We start from the raw sequence: 21286 nt of genomic DNA, 5'->3' as shown, positions 1-21286 counted from the left end.
GTCCGTGCATCCATCCGTATTATGTGAACTTCTGTCATTAAAAACTGCGTTAATATTTGATATAGAGTCTTGAAATATTAGGGGAATGTTGTTAATATGATGCACCTAGGGTTTCGTTTTTAGTATGGGCAGAGTTATGGCCCTTTAATTACCAAACATTGGCATTTTCAAACTTCTAAACTCCAAAACTATATTACCTAGATTTATAAAACTTAAGGGGAATGTTGTTTGGGTAAATAACTTGTGCACCTGGGGTTTTGTTTGCATCTGCACTTTGTAAGGAGAGAGTACTGACCATTCAATAAGCAAAATTTGTCATTTTTCAAATTATGGTCCTTGCATTTGATGGTAGCAAGTTCTCTTACTAGAAATATGTTTTATGAAAGTGGATGGAGCTTTATGTTTGCCGCACTAAATACTCCCAACTTGTAAACAACGCAATATGAGTTGCTTTTTATGACCCTACACTAATGGGGTTTGTGCATGTAGAATTTCCCTTGTCCGTCCATGTGTCTGTCCGCCCGTCCGTCCGTAACATAACAACTGCAAAACTATTTAACCTTGAATCGTGAAACTTTTGGGAATGATGTTCAGGTGATGAATTTGTGCAATGTTTTTTTTTGCCACTGCACATAGTATGTCGAGAATTATGGCCCTTGAATAAACAAAAATTGGCATTTTGGACATGAGATTTTGTTTCCCTCTGAACATAGTCCAACCAGAGTTTTAGCAGCTGAGTTAGCAAAAATGGTATGTGTGGACTTGTTGAACTTGTGTCGCCTATAACTTATAAAAATATTAGTCATACACTCATGAAATCTTTCAGGAAGGTTCATGTATTTGATGTTATTAAATTGTGGAACAAATAACAGTGATACACATTTATGTAGAATGGATTAAATAATGGCCCTTACTTTGGTGACAAATCGTGGCATGTGGAGGCATCTGTGTCCTTGAGCAAATTTATAGTTTAAAAAGTATTTACTTTATACATACATATACATAAATCCCCTGTTTTGCAATACCGATATATCATTTGATCAAATGCATCCCCTGTTATTATTAATCAATGGAAAAGGGATAATTGGTTTCGGATATTTTCTATCACAGTTTTTTTTTACTTTAAATATACTTATATATGATGCTAATATATGTACATGTACATGCACAAATTACAATATAGTAATGGCGCGATATCATATTCGAATAAAATCAAATAATTGCCGATGGGCTTGATTTTTCACTTAAAAGACAAAATACACCATAAAATATAATGTGCTGAGTCATGACATTTGTACAAATATAAGTTCACAATGATATTTTTTCCTTTGTTTGTCTGGGAAACAGTGCCACACCATAACGATTTACAGTCTTGAGAACTACACAGTTGCCAAACTGTAGTTGAACAGTATTTAGTCTTGAAAACAGTGCCACACCATAGCGATTTTCAGTCTTGAGAACTACACAGTTGCCACACTGTAGTTGAACAGCATTTAGTCTGGGAAAATATGGCGATATTTAGTCTTGAGAACTACACAGTATGGTGATATTTATCTATCTATCTCTGTTTAATGTCAACTCCTCTTCCGAGTGTTACTGACATGAACGGTGCGCGCCGGCTTGTTAGTGAAAAAAATAAAACACTGAGGAGGCAAATCACACCAGAAAAGTGAGAACTAGGGTATAAAAGAGAACACAATTTAGGTAACATGATAAAAAGTAATTGGTGTACTGGTAGAAGGATAAAAACACTGCTCGCTTATCTAATGCTGTAATGGTTGCCACAGCCACCTTGAATGTGTCAGGGGTGGGGATAGTGACAATATGATTTGGCAAACTGTTCCAAAGTACAACCGAGTGAGGATAGAATGAAAATTTGTGATAGTCAGTTTTAACTTGAATTTGTCTGAAACATAGTGGGTGCATTAGTCTGGTAAATCGTATTGGTGTTTGAATACAAGATGGCAGCGTAATAGCAACATGATGATGGTATATGTTGTAAAACATTACAAGTCCGGAATCTAGTCTACGTTGTTCAAGTGAGCGCCAACCAAGACTTTCCTGCATGTTTGTAACACTGGAGAGAGGAGAGAAGTCATGTTTAACCCAACGAATAGCCCGACGTTGAACCATTTCAATTTCATTGGTGTTTGATTGTGTGTGTGGGTGCCAAATTGTGCTTGCATATTCTAACTGTGGACGGACAAGGGTTTTGTAAGCTAAAGTCCTGACACTTTCTGTTTTTGTTTTTATATTTCTTTTAATGAAGTTGAGAGTATTATTTTCATTGGTGGTAATTCTTGAAATATGAGTGTTCCAGGTGAGATCTGCTGATAATATCAACACCAAGATATTTAGCACTTGAGACTGGCTCTAAGATCTGGCCATGGAGTATGTATTGATTTCTGATGATATGCTTATTCTTTGTTAAGTGCAAAACTTGACACTTGGAGGGATTAAACTCCATATCCCAATCATTTTCCCATAATTCCAGTTGTTTGAGATCATTTTGAAGGATAGCACAGTCAGAGGGGGAATTGATGGTAAGATAAACAGCAGTATCGCCATCCAAGACCACTGTCTTACTTCTATGAAGGAGAAATGCCTCAGACCACTTGAGAACAAACACCATAATCCTGTAGTTTGAATAGAAGTTTGCTTTGCTGAAGTCCAAAAGAATTAAGTCAGTTTGATTACCTGAGGAAGTGATTCTTACAAGATCGTCGGTCAGCTCAATAAGTTGAGTTTCGCATGAGCGCTTTTCTCGAAAGCCATGTTGTAGGTCATAGAGAATATTGTGTTTGGTCAGATGTGCAGAGAGATTTGAGGCAATAATGTGTTCTAATGATTTACATAAAATACATGTAAGTGAGATAGGTCGATAGTTTGCTGGGTTGCTGGAATCAACCTTTTTAAATAGTGGGCATACAGAAGCCTTCGTCCAGGCAACAGGGATAGAGTTTGTGGTTAGTGACTTTTGAAAGAGGACTGTTATAATATCAGCAATCTCGTTTTTCAACTCTTTAAGGACAAGAGGGCTTATACGGTCTGGCCCTGCAGCTTTGTTGGGTTTTAAATTGGCAAGAAGTTTCAGTATGCCATTTCATGTGAGGGTAACTGCAATAATTTTGTGGTACAAGGGTTCTCAATTTCTGCTTGTTTTAGAGATAGAGGGGATGTTTTTGAAAATACCGATTGAAATTGGTTATTCAGAATGTTTGCTTTTTCCGTGTTATCAGATTTCAAGCTATCTGTAACAGGATCTTTGAGCGATGACAGCGAGTTTTTTTAGTAATGAGTATAACTTTTTGGTGCAGAACTTGCTTGGTTTGTCAACCGATTGCTCATTATTAGCATTATCAAGGATGTTTTCAATGTAGGTTAAATGAGACGTTTTTATTTTACTTTTGATGGTTGCCTTTTATGATTTGAATTTGTTACTAATGTTCGATTCAGTGTGATTCTTTTTCAATTTTGTATAGAGTTTATCTCTTTTATGAATAAGTCTCTTAATTTCTTTTGTAATCTAAGGCAGTGCTCTTTTACAACCAATTTTCTTGACAGGTATAAATTGAGTAATACCTCTTTTGATAGCATCTGTGAATCTAAGTCAGATCTCCTCATCTGATAGACTGTCTGAACCTTGTAGGAAGTCAGACTTGGTAGTGTTCATGAATTGTTTGAAGTCATCCCAGTTTGCTTTTCGATATAGGGGTACAATTTTTGACTTTTGTTTGAGTATGTTTGGACAGGCATTAACAATGGTTGAAATGATGTCATGGTCACTAATTCCAGGTATGATATTTACTTTGTATACAAATGTAAGGTTGGTTGTTAGAAAAATATCCAGGATGTTATCATTTCTAGTGTTTTCACTGACCATCTGTGTCATGTTTTGATCATTTATGATGTCAAGGAATTTGTCATAGACAGTTGTGGTACTGAAACCTGGTTTTAAGTGTGGCGTATGTTCTGAATCCCAGGTAAGCTTTGGAAAGTTAAAATCTCCAAGAATAAGCTTTGTACCCTTTAATTTGTTGACAAGGTCCAGTGACTTTTCAAGTTCAAGAAGACTCATGTGGCCTATAGTAGGATGATATATACATGGGTTTACAACCCTTTATTTCAAGTTTAACCCACACAATTTCGCAATCTGTTTGTAATTTTGGTTGCTCAGAGACTATCAAGTTGTTTTTAACAAGAAGAAACACCCCCCCCCCCCGCCTTTGCCTTTCAATCTATCGTTTCTAAAAGTAGTATAACCGAAGGACGGAGGAAAAAACTTACTTGTATAATGGTCCTTTTTTAGCCAGGACTCAGTGCCTGCAACTATGTCTGGATTTTCATTATATATAAGATTCTGAAGTTCCAGTTTTTTGTTAACAACTGACTGGCAATTTATACAGAGTATTTTAAGTTTTGATACAAATCTGGGTTGTTTTGGTATGGATTTATTATTTTGTTGTGGAGATGTGGGTAAGGAATTTTGTGTGGGAATGTCTTCGTCAACAAGAGAGTTGAAGCTATCATTTGTCGATACGGACATACTAGAGGAATTTGAAAGGTTTAGGCATTCACAGAGGCTTTCTCGATTGTTATGCGGGCTTCCTTCCAAGCAGCAAAAACCCGGGCCAAAACACATCAATTTCTCTGTCTCCGTATCGCTCCTTCAGACTGAAAAAAATATATATACAGGATAAGCGTATGCAGACCCATGTCCATTGTGCATCAATTTGGGAAATGAAATGCTATTATTGACAATAACTGTGTTGTGGCCATGCCTGAGGTCATTGTCCATCATTCCATCCACAAAACAATCATTAATTATGCAATATAAAAATGTTCATAATGACCATGGCCAGGGCACTTCAATTACTCTGTTTCTAAGTAGCGTTTTCAGGTTGAAATATATATTTATATTTACTCCTCAAAATGTTTACAGACCAGATACACAACTAATATATCTAGATTGGTTTATGAAGTTATTCGTTACTATCAAGTTAATATACTAGTAGCATTCGTACTGTTCTTTATAGAATTTCAAACGATTTGAATAAAGGAAAATGATATTGGGCCGATCGACCAGTGAAATGCTTAGAAGCCCATCAAAATCGAATGATTTTAGCCATGTGAGTGGGGTAACAGTTAACTTGTACATTGGAGCGAAACCATCAGACACATAATTAAATGATATTTACATATTAAGTAAGATTTATTGAGTAGCTATACGCCAAAATTCAACCAAACAGAGAGCTGCATATATATGTGTTTTAAGTGTTTAAGAGGAAACGCGCCCAATCACCAACAAGCGCAATCACACAGCAAGCGTGTGTAAATGAGTGCATGGACTGTCGTTAAAATGGTTTTGAGTGATTCCGTACACATCCCGGAACATGTTGAAGTCATAAGCATATACAATATACCCCACAATTGTTCCTGCTGGACATTTCGAGTTATGCGTCATATAGAATTGCCCCATTTCTCTGAGCTTTGTTAGCTTACAAACCCGAATAAGAGCCGATGCAACTTCTAGACGGACGTAAAAGGTCATTACAGACACATTTCGGTAATTATATCCCAGTTATTCCATAAAACCTGCATTGCTCCCATCATCCATTTGATTGCTTTTAAACTATAAAATATAAATTCATAAAAAAATGTGGTCCTTGGCTTGAAATCGCTTGGCTCGAATTCCTCGTTGGCTCGAACTGGATGTAAAGGACCGATTTCTTTATATTGAAGGTAAGCATTCCCGCTTGGCTCGATTTTTTTCAAGGCTCGAGGTAATTTTGCCGGTCTCTGTAAGTTCGAGCCAACGGAGTTCGACTGTATCTACAATAATTGTTAGGAAAAATGTACGATAAATATCTATGATCCTGCAATGCAGCAATCTTTAACTTGTGCGTATTTTACGAGATCATAATATCAATTTTATTTATTATTTCACATTTAAAGTATTTTTAGTATTAATTGGTTCCAATATTCAACATACCTGTCAGCAACGTCATTTAGAGCACGAGTTTCCGGATTTTCACGGAGGTATTTTCGCCAGGCCGACCATGTGGACAGGTAGCCGACGAAAGCATCCACCGGCATCCGGCGCCGGATCCCCAGCTCTTCCCCTTCAAGTCTGCCCGGTGTTAAAACATTTTTTTTTTATTTCACACATGAACATTCACATTGCATCACCTATTTTAAAAATAATGTTTTAAATTATATTGGGGCCGCTACTGGCGACCAGCAACTGTGCATACAAGTACATGCGAATTATTGCTTTGATCGATGATTAACATACTTTTAAATTAAACAAGAGCCGTCGTAAGACAGCGCGCTCGAATACGCCGCCTAGACTTAGAATACAATAACGATGTAATATTACCAAGTTTGGTCTCTTTATGTCAAACCTAACTAAAATTATTCGATACATATGGTGACTTTGATGCTGCCCTCCCACCAGCCTGCCCAAACAATGACGCAAGTCATTCAAATAACTTCATTTCCCATTATGAAAATGTGGTTAAGAATATACAAATATGCCTTTCAAAAGAAATAAAAAAAAATCCAAAAAAAAAATCAAGGGCCATAATTTGTATTTAGATTAAAATGGAGTAATGTTTCTTGTTGTAAGATGGTCGTAAATAATTTTTAATTTTATTAAGTGCATTTAATGAACGGTATAGAAGTCTTTTAATTAAAATCCTAAGTCAATCAGGGGCCATAACTTGTATTAAGGATATGGAGTTATGTAACCTCATTGAGTGATGGTCCTGAACAATGTGTAAAGTATTAATCAATTGAATGAAGGGTATATAAGTTATTATATATAAATATCCCAACCTGCCCTAAAACTTTAACCTAAGTTCCATAGTCAATCAGGGACCATACTTTGTATAAAAGATATTAAATTCAGGGGCCATAATCTATGTAAAGAATAATATCTAACCTCATCATGTGATGGCCCTGAACAACTGTGTGAAGTATAAGGTCAATTGAATGAAGGGTATTGGACTTATAAGTGAAACTCCCAACTTGCCCTAAAACTTTAACCGGTCGCCGACGCCGACGCTGGGGCGAGTAGTATAGCACATCTATTCTTCGAATAGTCGAGCTAAAAACACGCACTATGCGTTATTTATTGTTCTGTTAGATATTCAGACCTCCTCTCAATAAAATCCTTCCGATAAAAGGCGTGAATCAGAATCAAGTCAACAATTATCATCTCCAGTACATGTACATATAAAATATCTGATTTGCGTTTCAAAAGAACCAACTAACGGTTACCTGGTTTGGCAGGCTAATGGCACGGGTATGTTGCGGTACATATTGTCTATATGTGACCTTTGTTCGTCCCAGTAAGGCCCGAGAAGACCACTGTAAAACTGAAACATATAACAATTCCTACAGTGTGCCTTTCCTTTTCGGTAGAAACACAGCACTAGTAACATCACTATGGCCTATAGCTTTGTCCGAGGTAAAATCATGAAAAAAACATTGGGGGAATAATATATATTTCGCATTTTTTAGTCGTTGGTGCTAGATTGTAAATTTAAATTTAAATTTTGTGTCTGTATATTGTTGTTAATTTTGTATTTAAAAGGGTTTAAGCAAAGCGGTCAGAATATAATTAATGAGTTCGGTTTCCGCTTTCTAATGGCTGTCTTAGTTTCGCCGCAGATGTTTGAAGTGTCTGTTTTCTAAAATAAAAAGATGTCTTTTGTTTCCTTATTTTTCGAAAAAGGGAATATATTAAAACTTATTCGGCGCATTACAACACCGTGTTGGAAAATACATGTACATGCACTCGTTAAATCATTTCAACAAAACAACCCCGTTAAGATTTGTGCTACGCCGATGTGATGTACTTCTTCAATCAAAGATACCTTATAACACAGATACGAAACGAGTTTGCATCATTCTCTCTTGTAGATGTTATAACTTTATACACCATACGCTGATTTGCATGGCCTACCTTAAAGTCAAGATCTTCATAAGTGGCCTTTTTTCAAAAACACAAACTATGAAACCTCTTGCGCTCATTTTATTCCAGGACCATGAAGCTGGTGCGTGTGTTTTCTCTTTACCAGTTCTTTCTCCTGGTGGCCGTGCAGGGAGATGTTCCTGTTATTGAAAGAGTAAAGTTTCTAGAGGTACAAGTGTCTCACGAATCTGCGAAAACAGGAACCGACCTCGGAGATTTACGTAGTGATCTTGACACCCTTAACAACACCCTCCATCGATGCGAATGTTCCGCCGCCAACAACGGGGATCAACCACCAGACTTCAAACCGGGCACTGGTCTTATGACAGAACTGCAACACTTATTGACCTCACAAAAGCAAACAGCTGGTGCAATAAAAACGGCATTTAGTGAACAAAAACGACTGCAGCGAAAGGAATTTGGAAGCCAAAATGAAAAACTGAATACACTGTCGGAACAAGTAAGACTACTGAACAACACAACTGAGTGCATTTCACAAGATGTTTTAAGCGTTGAAACACGTATCACACAAAACGAAATAAATACTTCAAAAACTCAAGAAAAGGCCGACGATCTCGGAGTTATGTCTAAAGCACTTCATGAACAGGTTAAAACCTTAACTGTTAATGTCACCAGTCAGCTGGAGTCTCTAAATACATTCATAACCGATCTTGATGACACCAAGAGGCTTGTGCAAGGAGTAGCGCCAGTTCTGACTGGAATAAGAAATCGACTTACTAAACTTGAACACGATAACGAAAACGTCACTAACCAGATGAAAGCCATGGAAACGAAAATCAACGCTTTAACAGCCTTCTCCTCATGTGAACGCCCCTGGATAATAATCTCAGGGGCATGCTACATGAAGGTTGAATACAAGTATCGAAAATACGAAGGGGCGCAGAGTGAGTGCAGAAAGTTTGGAGGAAGACTCGCTGAGCCAAACACTTACAACAAGATGCTGCAGACACTTGATACTTGGAAATCAAAATCAACCCATTACTTTATCGGTGTCGTGAAGGACAAAGCAGGGACGTTCAAGTGGGCGAGCAGTGGGGAACCGTTTACAACGTCTTTCTGGGGGCCCGGTGAACCAAATAACATGGGGGGAATTGAGAACTGTGTTTCCCTAAAGATGGGCTATCTAAATGACTGTTCCTGTGACGTTTTATCGGACTACATATGTGAGAAATTGTTTTACATGGGCTTCTAGAAATTCGTGTTATCGTTTACGTGTAACATTACATGTGTTCTTCAATTACCTATTTTAGAATGGTATTTGCTTTATCACAATTATGTAAAATATATCAAATAACATTTTACTTCAATTACTGCATTACTATGAATGTTTAAAGTTTGTTAATTCTCTATTTTGATATGCAATCTGTTTATGTTATTTTCGAGCATGTGATGAAGACGATACCATCTTGGTTTTGTGGCATTATGTAGCTCTCCATCTCTACACTGATGTCTCGAGTTCCAGCCGTATTAAAGACACTGATAATGATGCCCTTACTGGTTTCTATATAATTCAACGAAAATGCATTCATTTACGTGTAGCTCTGTTCGCAATAGATATTTAATATACATGCTTCATAACAACGCCGTGTCAATGCATGCATATGATGCTATGCGAGTATCACCTATTTTTTTGTGACATGAGTGTCATAACACCACGTTTTCATGCATCAACTATGTATCTATAGTACAAAGTCAGAATTCATGACAGTCGCGTTTTTAGTTATTTCCTAACTTAAGTCGACTTGTAAAAAAATTATAGTCACACATTAAAGGAACTTGTTCATGGTTTCTAAAATGCACTTTTAACTGGTATTCTTATTGCGAAATAAAGTATGGTAAATCATTAAGAGTGTTAAAACTAACTTACTGTTGATATATGCTCAAATATTGTCCCTGAAGTCCACACTTTTGAAATTTGTTACATACGCGATTCTACAAAAGGCTGTACATAGCGTAGTTGGTTGATTGGATATTATCACGTGATGGTAGTACTGTTTTCAATAAAGGTTCAAATGTCCATTAATTCAGTACGAGTCCCTGTGGGCAGGTGGATACGGAATCGATTTTGATGTTTTCTTGACTAACGGCGTGGGTTCGCTACCCACTAAAACTAAATTTTATACTTAAATTGTATTTTTCTGCAATTTCGGTTTCAAAGAGTAATTTTTTTTAAATAATATGAGTGTTTTCAGATGCATTACCGGGAAAAATATTGCTGGTGCCGAAACATGAGCGTGTCCTTTTGAAGAAAAGTATATTTGTTGTAACATAAACGTATGTATTTTCAATATTATAATTAAAGTCAATGAATAAAGTATTCAAATATATCATATGACAAGTAACATAGTTACTGAAGTTAAGAAATGATTTCAGATGTTTTATGAATACCGACCGGAGTGTTTCTGAAATGACCTGAATATAATCAATTTGAATCAATATCAATTCAAATGCCTTGTACATTGGTATACGAAATACATTAGCAGCATGAGCAACATAACGCTTCACATTCAAATGGTTTCACACAATTATCAAATGAATGCTATTTTGATAAAAACCTTTTGTTTTCTACAATCCACTTCATACACAGACCTCTTTTACGAGCTGATTTGCCACACCGTCGTCTAGAACGTTGTTGCCATACCCATAGCCACCAAACACCCCTCCTGGTTTCAGGACCCTCTCCACCTCTTGGTAAAACACATCTCTGTCTAGCCAATGAAGAGCCTGTGCAATGGTTACCAGGTCAACTGAGTTATTCTCAAGAAATCTCAAGTCCTCACCAGGTCCAACGCGGAATGTTAGGTTATCGACATCATTTCTAGCTGATTTCACTTGTTCTTCACTGACGTCATATCCAATAACTCGCCTAAATTTTGAACATAGTGGCTTAGAAGATTGACCATTTCCACAACCGACATCAACAGCAAGATCGTAGTTTAACTTTGAGCTTTTAGAATCTTCATAAAACTGAAATATAGTCTCATATACAGCGCTCGAGTATGTCGGTCTGAATCTGGCATACAACTCTGCATGATATTTGTCTTCGAAAAGCCTTATTGACATTGTCCGTATAGCAGTCTCGAGATATTCCTCACGAAGAATATACTTCAACAGTTTCTGTGATAAACAACTCCGTGCCATGTGACACCTCTTTGATAACACCGCCACTATCAATGTAAGTTACCAGGTCACCCAAAACGCTAAGTACTGCTCATGACGACTTTAGTATCAAGGGGAGTAACTGATTGTGACTAAAGTTGAGACGCTTTATTGATACGGACCGAAGTGTTTCTGAAATGACCTTGATATAAGCGAAACCATCAATTTAAATGTCTCTTTATGTTAGATATCCGACAGCTAAGGCAGATCCACTTGGTGTGCACATCAGTGTACGAATTAATGAGCAACATGAGCGACAAACCGCTTTACATATATAAATACATGTAGATAAATACAATAATCAAATGCATGGGCGGTGTACACCGGCTTAAGGTTTTGATGTTAGACCGGGAACGTAACATAGGGGCGTTATCTTTTCACTTGCGACCCTCCCTAAGAACCAAAATTAATTTATTTTAAACTATTGACAGGAGGGGGGCAGGGGGTACTCCTCCATGGACTTTTTTAACAATTTCTAGTCCGAAGTAGTGCATTTGGGGCGTTAATTCTTTACTCTTTTTCTCTTCGATTGAAATATAAAGCAAACTTGGGCGAGTAAACGGGGCCCTGGGTGCACCCCCTCCGGATCCCGGCTAGTGAAATGAATGCTATTTTGATAAAAAAACAAACAACTTTTTTGCTTACAATCCACTTCATACACACACCTCTTGTACGACCTGATTTGCCCCCCCCCCCCCCCCCCCCCGGTTTCAGGACCCTCTCCACCTCTTGGTAAAACACATCTCTGTCTAGTTAATGAAGAGCCTGCGCAATGGTTACCAGGTCAACTGAGTTATTCTCAAGAAATCGTAAGTCCTCCCCAGGTCCAACGCAGAATGTTAGGTTATCGACGTCATTTTTAGCTGATTTCACTTGTTCTTCACTGACGTCATGAATATCCAATAACTCGCCTAAATTTTAAACATAAAGTCTTAGAAGATTGACCATTTCCACAACCAACATCAACAGCAAGATCGTAGTCTAACTTTGAGCTTTTAGAATCTTCATAAAATTGAAAAATAGTTTCATATACAGCGCGTGAGTATGTCGGTCTTTGGCATACAACGCTGCATGCTCTCTTGTCTTCGAAAAGCCTTATTGACATGGCCCGTATTGAGATAGTCCTCACGAAGAATAGATTTAAACAGTTTCTGTGACAAACAACTCCGTGACAACCCTTTGATAATACCGTCACTATCAATGTAAGTTACCAGGGCGAGGAATCAAGTGACTTAAAGGGGTTCTCACATGAGTCACCACGGGTAACAGCCGATGTAAACAAACAATTAAGTGACGTTAATTTCAAAATAACTTTTTTTTGTATGAAAAAAATGAAATTATTTCTTTGCCTACAAACGATTATGCAATTTCAGCTTCTAAACGTGTGAACTATTTTAGATTTGCTTGTATTTTAATGATGCAATCATTGGCAACATTTTAACTTGTCGGAATTTTGTTGTTACAGTTTTGGGTCACTAAAATGCAAATCGCTGATGGCGACTTATGTATCAAGGGGAGTAACTGCTTAATTACGTAAAGTTCAAATATAAACATTTGTTTACATGAGATTAATGGGCTTTCATGTCATTTAACATTCATTTTAAAAGGTTATCATAATATCGAAACAAATCTCGGATACATCTGGGTCACTTTGTTCGAGTATAGACTATTCACACCGATACTCGCCTTATTTGTATTTACCTGAGAAAAATGGCGGATGATTGTTTACATCTCGACAGGTAAGTAAAATATAATGAAAATGGGTAGTGCTCTTTTGTTGAAAATATTGTTTGTGATCGTGATCGATAATTTTATTTGAATTCAGTTTCTTATACTGTACTAAAAGTGCTTTTAGCTGAAATTAAAACTGCTGGTATAACTCGCTTTATAAATAATAACGCAATATTCTACAAAATATTGTGGGTGGGGACTTTTTTATACATATGTTTTCATTTGGTTTTGAGCAATCTCATTAAAATCATATCGTGACGTTCACTTCATTTCATTACGTTATGTACATAGCGTAACGTCGTGAAGCGTGTATTGGGGATCTGATTTTAATGAGATTGGGTTTTGAGGTACATAAAACATATATCCTTTACAACATGTCTTGGTGTGTTAAGGAGTTTAGGAACCCTTCAACCTTTAACCTTTTGTTTTACAAGTCTATACCTCAACCATTACGCTCTTAAAAAGCCTAATTAAAACTATAAATAAAAAAGAAAATTATGAATGGCAATAATATTGTTGCGGACTCAGGCCTCATCTTTATCGTCGTCGTCATTTTCCTTATTATCGATCATTATATTATAATACTCATAATCATTATTGTCGTCGTCGTCGTAGTCGTCGTCATCATCATCATAATCATCATCATCATCATCATCATCATCATCATCATCACCACCACCACCACCACCACCACCACCATCATCATCATGAGTTATATTTAACAAGCTTGCAAACTGATTCCCAAATAAGATGTACCACAATTTAAAGCCTAAAGTCACCAACCAATAAGTTTTCAGATTAAAGATGCCTACTAATGTAGAACAGACATATATTATTTTTTTGGCAAATCACAAATAAGGTATATGTATAGCAATGTGTATGTATAGTTTTAAAGGGACTACACATACACCAGATTGGCACCAAAATTTTCTTTTCTGTAACGATTCTCAGGACAATTATTTAATATAATGTGTTACGCTTGGAGATCATAAATGTGAAAAAATACCAAAATGTAAAAAAAAAATGTGTCGGAGATAAGGGTTTGAACCCGTGTCGCCAAAATTGAAGTCTTGCGTTGTATCCACTATGCTATGAAGGTTTACTCTAAGCGTGTGGTAAATTTAAGTTATATACCTAACTTGTTAATATCACGTGATACCATCGACTATCCAATCACGCGTAAGGAATGAATTCTACTAGGTAGACATACCCAGTAAACTTTTTTAATGAAAAAAGGAAAACAACTGCTACACTACAAGACGTGAAAATACGGAGAAGCGTTATTCTTCTAAATCACAGTCGCTGGGTTGCGAGAATACTTTATAATCCCTTTTTATAGATAAATGCTCATTCTATGTTAGACCAGTACCTTAATAACTCATAGATAATAAAGAGAAAGAAGACATTTTAGAGCGATATTATTTTGATGAGAAAAATCCCGCTGCTTATGCCACTGTTTTACGTAAGATATCGTAAATATTCCGTGAAATTTATCATCAAGAACACGAAACAGTTTCTGCGCACCCGCATTTCACCGTACTACAAGAAACCCGGATCAAGTTCGTTGAACTTTAAAGCCAAACCAACGCTTCTCTCCGCCAGGAAATTGCTAAACGAAACCCAATGTATGCGTCTTTCATGTGTGTCACGTGACAGCTGCTGTTGGACTTGTGACCGGCGCTAATTGGCACGTGCGTCATAACTGATGCAGTACTGGCATGGTGCTTATAGAAACAACACTTCATTGTGTATAAAGCAGATTTTTGGAAAGACATGTTTAGTGTAGGCTTTTGTGGTTACTTAAGATGTAAAAACGATTTTCTTTCTTTCTTTGAAGATTAATTCCTGACTGATGGATCATCACAGAAAGCAATATACGAACTCAAGTCACTCTACAGAGGTAGGTCAACCTTTATTAATTATTTCTGGTTCTGATTATAACATGCAGTATCATACTCATTGGGGGAAATGCATATTGAAAGTATGGTTATGAAATCATGCTGTCCATTTTGTTATCAGCTATCACTAGATGCAAAATAAAGTCCTAGGCCCGGGACTAATATACTAGCGCTGTGACTAGTATACAACATATACACATGTTATAGTATTTTAGTCCCAGCTACGCGAATTATTTTTACGCATTGATCTCTTTCTAAATGTTTATCCCCACGGGTATAGTGGTAATGAATAAGCAAAGACATTTTTCTCATGGTAAATTCGAACAACCCCTTTTCCAGATGGCATGCATACGACAATGAGTGTGCGACGGTGTCTGTGCAGCCGACATACGTTCGTCTGGCTGCTTGTGTTCCACGCAACGGCGCTCGGGGTCCTCCTGCTTATGCTGTTCGACCGTTTGACGTCATCACCCACCAATCCATACCACAAGGCCGCGTTCGAACGCTGGATGAACATACGGGATAATTTTGACGTGTATCAGAAAGAACAGATCCAACAAGACGAGATGATGAAACACAAGGTACAATGGCGGCAAATGGACGCCGTGATGAGTTTTAACGATATAAATAAAGACCCTCACAATACAGCAGAGGAGTTTACAGCTCTTCAGAAGAGAATAAAGGAGGAAGAGAGACGGATGGATGAGGCTGTGAAAAGCGCTAATGTCCCTTTAGATTACATACCACCTGTACCTGAATTCTCCGAGATTGATATAGTGCCATACTTAGCTAGTAACATAACCAATAAGTATTTGCGATTACCAAAGAGCCTTAAAGGAAAGAAATCGTTTAAAAAAGAAATTGTGATACTGACGCCAGTGTGTGATGTGGCGCATTTAATAGAGAACTTCGTCAAGGCGTTAGCGAATCTCTCTTACCCTCACGAGAAGATGTCTGTCTATTTTGGCGAGGACAGCAGTACGGATGAGACATACAGTGCGGTGCTACTCGCTGCTCAGGAGCTTAAGTCAAAACATGGCTTTAGGGACGCCGCTGTGTTCAGGTTTAATGTTAGTGGCGGCGTCCACGGAAGCTGGGATGATATTCACGCCAAAGGGAATCAGCTGTTGAGAAGATCTCATCTCGCAAAGGCCAGAAACATGCTGCTCAAGGAGAGCCTTTCAAAAACACACCCAGACTATGTTCTATGGATAGACAGTGATGTGAAAACGCTACCCGATAATCTCATTCAACATTTGCTGTATGCGAAGTCGGACGTGGTTGTGCCTTCATGCTTATTCATTCAGGGACGTTTTAAGAAGTTCTATGACCGTAATTCATGGCGTGAGACGCCCACCTCTATAGAAGATCAGGCCGAACTCCCAAAGGACGTGCTCTTGGTCGAAGGCTACAGCCACTCGACTCGCATCTTCCTGCCGGACCTGAAGGCGGAGGGTCGTGTCGTGCATTTAGACGGCGTCGGCGGCTGCGTCCTCATGGTACGGACGGAGTGTCACCGGAAGGGACTGGTGTTTACTGAGGAAGTGTATGAACACCATATAGAGACGGAGGGTCTGGGAAAGATGGCCAACAATATGGGCTTCAGCGTTAACGGTCTACCCTGGGTTGAAGTGTTCCACAACTAAGACCAATATTTCTGTTGTTTTGTCGGACGTTTTAACTCTTACAGAATGTCGGATTGGGGATGGGGGAACTAAATCATTGCGGCTACGTCAAAATATAAATATAATATATTTATAAACTATAGGTATTAGCCATTAGACGATTATGCATGTCATATATTTTGTCGACACAACATGTTGTTACTATGACAGCAATACAAGTGTGAATACTAGCTATGTTTATGAAATATTTGTGTACAGGTAGATAGGTGTAGCATACTAGGCTTCGTGAAGGAGGCTCCAGCAGTGCCATCCATATCCTGTTCATATTTATCTTGGTTACACCTATTATTTTCCGCACGGTCTTATTTTGTCTGCTCGGTCATGGGTTTTGGAAGTAGGATAGTTAAGTAGTTTAAGGTCGATTGAAGGTCGATACTATATTACTTTCTAGTTTAGACATGTATTTCATCTTGTATGTTTGTACTTTGTTTCTAGTTTAGACATGTATTTCATCTTGTATGTTTGCACTATGTTTTAGGTCGTTTGAAAAACGTCCGTCATAGACTTGGTGTCGTCTTCGGCGTGTACACACTTTAACCTCTGCCATACAAAATTGTTCAATATATTCAAATGATAGTTGGTATATATGTTGTCAGATACTGGACACACATATAAAGCGAATCTTCGAAAGGTTATGCCCTTTGTCGACGGGTAAACAGACGAGCTCCAAGGCGCTCTTGTTTACCAACGGAAAGGACAGACGAGCTCCACGATGCTCTCGTTTACCAACAGATTGAACAGACGAACTCCACGGCGCTCTCGTTGACCAACGGATCGAACAGACGAGCTCCACGGCGCTCTCGTTTACCAATGGAAAGAACAGACGAGTTTACCAACGGACAGAACAGACGAGCTCCACGGCGCTCTTGTTTACCAAACGGATAGAACAGACGAGCTACACGGCGCTCTTGTTTACCAACGGATAGCACAGACGAGCTACACGGCGCTCTTGTTTACCAACGGTTAGCACAGACGAGCTCCACGGCGCTCTCGTTTACCAACGGATAGCACAGACGAGCTCCACGGCGCTCTCGTTTACCAACGGATAGCACAGACGAGCTCCACGGCGCTCTCGTTTACCAACGGATAAAACAGACGGGCTACACGGCGCTCTCGTTTACCAACGGATAGAACAGACGAGCTACACGGCGCTCTTGTTTACCAACGGATAGAACAGACGAGCTACACGGCGCTCTCGTTTACCAACGGATAGCACAGACGAGCTACACGGCGCTCTTGTTTACCAACGGATAGCACAGACGAGCTACACGGCGCTCTCGTTTACCAACGGTTAGCACAGACGAGCTACACGGCGCTCTCGTTTACCAACGGATAGCACAGACGAGCTACACGGCGCTCTCGTTTACCAACGGATAGCACAGACGAGCTCCACGGCGCTCTCGTTTACCAACGGATAGCACAGACGTGCTACACGGCGCTCTCGTTTACCAACGGATAGCACAGACGAGCTACACGGCGCTCTCGTTTACCAACGGATAGAACAGACGAGCTACACGGCACTCTTATTTTTCAGATGTTTGGTGTAACAATTCAATATGTTCCTAATCTTTGCTTTTTATATTTTTATATTGTTGTTATAAACCTTTTTTCCAACAAGTGACACATTTGACACCAACATGAGTCAAGTAAGATTTTAAACAGGGAAGATTGTTATTTTTAAACTTTAGACGGTACAATCGGTTGTTTTTAACTTCAACTTGTAAGATTGTTAGTTAGATTGTTTGTTTTAAAAACGCACAATATAGATTGATGTGAAACCTCTTTTTGATTTAATGCATCATTTGATTTTTATGATCAAAACCAAGAAAAGCATAAAAATATGGTTTGTGTTCAGATTAGCATCAACATATAGCTACTTGGCCATAACTTCCTTAGTTGATCAAGCGCCAAATCTGTTTTTGTTTTGTTTTGATCATTCAAGTGAAAAGAGTTAAAACAATGCACATAGACAATTGGTGGTCTGTAACCTTTCTCATGGGAAGATTTTGAAATAACCTGGCACAGGTGTTCGGCATTTAAAGGCGTCGTATCGCTCTCAAGATCCACGTCCGTACCTCGAAGGTTAAGGTCACACTTAGAGGTCTTATCATTTTGATATTTGCATAAATGCACATTCAGTTTAGCAGTTCGCGGCAAGGCTCTTACATTTTCATGGACGGGGAACGTTTAAATAACATGCACATTTTGTTCAGAAAACAAAGTCGATGTGTTGTGTGCAAAACCCATTTCACTATCTTGAAGGTCACGCACATGGCACTTACACAGATGTTCATCATATAAATAAATGCGACACACCAGGGGTCATGGGGTCTTGCATATGTGCTTGTGGTTTATGGTATGTCTTCCTGAATGGAGGCATATTGCAATGATCTGTCTGATTTAGCCAAATGGTTATATAAATAATATCTACATGTATATTAATTTAAGTTGATAAAGAGTAATTCTAATAAACATACGTATAATGATTTATGACGATGCTTATAAATATTGTACTATATTTTCTTCTTTTCCTATTTTACTTCTACCTGTATTTCTTTTATGGTGCCTGCGTGTTCTGGCATAGATGGGACGTGTACGAGGGTTGATCCAGAATTACGTGGACTTTTTTAATAATTCTAATATCGTTGCACATAGAACTAAGAAAATTCACATACAATACATATGACATATCTAGTATAATTCCTGAAATTTTCAGAACAATACATATTTTTTTTGCTGAATTATAATGCATTAATGACATATGGTTAAACCCGACCGGCGCAGTCCTATGACATTAGTGACGTTGCGCTCATAAAGCGTCACATTTTTTCGATGTATTTCCCACCAACACTGACACACTTTCATGGCGCGTAATTCACTGCGTATAAACATTCGAATACCACTCTCTGCAAAACGTGGATATCGCGTTATGCACATTAACTTGCAGTTGATGGAATGAATGAAAACGATGTCATCTAAGCTGACTCTTGATTTCTGGGAATACCGGCACAATCCATTGGCACAAGATCTGGTGACTGTGGCGGGTGCGCCACGGTCTCCAAGTCCAACAACCGAGGGACCCATCTCGCACAAACCTTACGCATGCCTAAATCGTCTGTTAAAATCCTTTGCACACCTCCGTACCCCGCCCCGACGATGCTCGTCACATCACAGACTGTCGAACGGTGATCCCCGTCGAAGATGTTCTTCACCGACGTCTTTAACGTCATGCCCTCGTCTTCTTCCGTCCTCTTCCCTTATCGTCTAGATAAACGTGGAAGAAAAGCGTGTCGTAAAAGATACATAAAAAGTTTGTAAACGTAAATTTTAGACGGTGCGCCGACCGTGCGTTTCTGTTATTTTAAAACCCGTAATTTTTCAAAACTCATTAAATTTACATACCTAAAATTCATATCGTCTATGTAGAACACTTTGAATAAGATATTCATGAATTTTTAAATTAATTAGACAATAAATATAGAAAATATGTAAGAAGTCCACGTAATTCTGGATCACCCCTCGTATAATAGTAATAATGTCCGGCATCCTTCGCGCTTTTTCACGTTTTTATCTCCCGCCTTACCGAATGTTTCGGGAGGGGGATATTATTTTGGCGTTGTCCGTCATTCCGTCATTCAATCCACCAGGTTTTTTTCTGTTCAGGACCATATTGTGGTAGGGATTGGTCAGATGATATTCCAACTTGGTCGGCAGGTTTCCCTTTATTAAATATCGACCTTGCCAAAAAAGTTAATATCAAGTCAAAAACTAGGCCATTATGTCAAATTAAAAAAGTATTTGTTCCAAACTAAAGGCATACTTTTTGGTAATATGTTTTTTAAACATACACTAGAGATACACTTAGTGTTTATTCACAATGAAATGCTTAATATAAGGTCATAAGAGTGTAGGTTGTCAAGTATGTGTGGTATTTTTTTATGTTCAGAGGCAATTTATATAACTTGCCATATGTATTTGACACGTAAAGGCAAGATCAATTTTTCATGTACTGACCTTGTTCATAGGTCAATGTCACATTCGGGGGCATTCGTCACATACTGTGACAGCTTTTGTTTTTGTCTGGAATCATTCCATAGTAATGATTGGTCAGATTATGTTCAAACTTTGAGATAATATTACCCTTGATAAAATCTGACTGCATTTTAAAAGTGAGTTCCATGGGGTCAAAAACTAGGTCACAAGGTCAAATTCTAGAAAAACATCTGGGGAACATACTAGAGAAATTTCATTGTTTGGTCCAATATTTATGAAACTTATTCAGAATGTTACCATGATGAATTCATTGACAAACTGGGTCACATGAGGTCAGAAACTAGGTCACTAGGTTAAACTTTAAACATTCATGTCACTCATGGCATTTAAACACAATTCAAGTGGTGATGGCGTCATGGCGGGGTCAAGTCATAATGCAGCCAATGGGCGCGGGCAGACCTTGACAATTTCAAGTAAACAAACCGATATTCCGCACTGACCGAACATGGTTCGAACGAGATTGTCGTTTGAAAAGAGAGATGTATAACAAGGCCAAGAGTATTTATTTAAGTGACCGGTCCCATTCAAACAAGACCAAATATCATAAAGCAAGCAAGGTTTACAAGAAAACAATGATTATTTTTTCATAAAAAAGTTTCATATAAACGGCAAAAAATAAGAACCATGCATCACGCTGGCCCTGAATCTTACTGGACATATCTTAAAAATTGAATTTAAACTCTGAATTTAGAACACCTTAGATGAATTTTACGATTTCTTTAAACATAACAGTTGTGTAAAGGGATATGAAAATATAAATA

The 21286-nt window shown here is 38.2% G+C and overlaps 2 protein-coding genes across 2 annotated transcripts; one reads left to right on the top strand and one right to left on the bottom strand.

The window, feature by feature from the left end:
• Positions 1-830: 830 nt before the first annotated feature.
• On the bottom strand, positions 831-11219 carry LOC128231431 (putative methyltransferase DDB_G0268948). The gene is made up of 4 exons (XM_052944250.1): positions 10589-11219; positions 7282-7379; positions 5993-6130; positions 831-4674 (listed from the first exon to the last, which is right to left on the bottom strand). Exons 1-4 carry the CDS (start codon positions 11138-11140, stop codon positions 4596-4598), a joined length of 867 nt encoding a protein of 288 aa, XP_052800210.1. The 5' UTR covers positions 11141-11219; the 3' UTR covers positions 831-4595.
• A 1448-nt stretch (positions 11220-12667) lies between these two features.
• Positions 12668-18254, top strand: LOC128233076 (uncharacterized). Its single transcript, XM_052946955.1, has 3 exons — positions 12668-12897; positions 14727-14789; positions 15127-18254. Exon 3 carries the CDS (start codon positions 15132-15134, stop codon positions 16431-16433), a length of 1302 nt encoding a protein of 433 aa, XP_052802915.1. The 5' UTR covers positions 12668-12897; positions 14727-14789; positions 15127-15131; the 3' UTR covers positions 16434-18254.
• Positions 18255-21286: the final 3032 nt, after the last annotated feature.

Source organism: Mya arenaria, chromosome 4 (genome assembly GCF_026914265.1).
Source record: "Mya arenaria isolate MELC-2E11 chromosome 4, ASM2691426v1".
Classification (NCBI taxonomy): domain Eukaryota; kingdom Metazoa; phylum Mollusca; class Bivalvia; order Myida; family Myidae; genus Mya; species Mya arenaria.
Note: the sequence above shows the minus strand (reverse complement) of the source record. Positions and strands in the feature narration are given on the sequence as shown.

Excerpts from the sequence above, each read along its gene's own strand:
- LOC128231431 (XM_052944250.1), bottom strand. The coding sequence starts at position 11,140 with ATGGCACGGAGTTGTTTATCACAGAAACTGTTGAAGTATATTCTTCGT. Across the intron at positions 7,380-10,588 it reads CAAATCAGCTCGTAAAAGAG|TTTTACAGTGGTCTTCTCGG; the intron begins GTCTGTGTATGA and ends TATATGTTTCAG. Across the intron at positions 6,131-7,281 it reads CCATTAGCCTGCCAAACCAG|ACTTGAAGGGGAAGAGCTGG; the intron begins GTAACCGTTAGT and ends AACACCGGGCAG.
- LOC128233076 (XM_052946955.1), top strand. The coding sequence starts at position 15,132 with ATGCATACGACAATGAGTGTGCGACGGTGTCTGTGCAGCCGACATACG.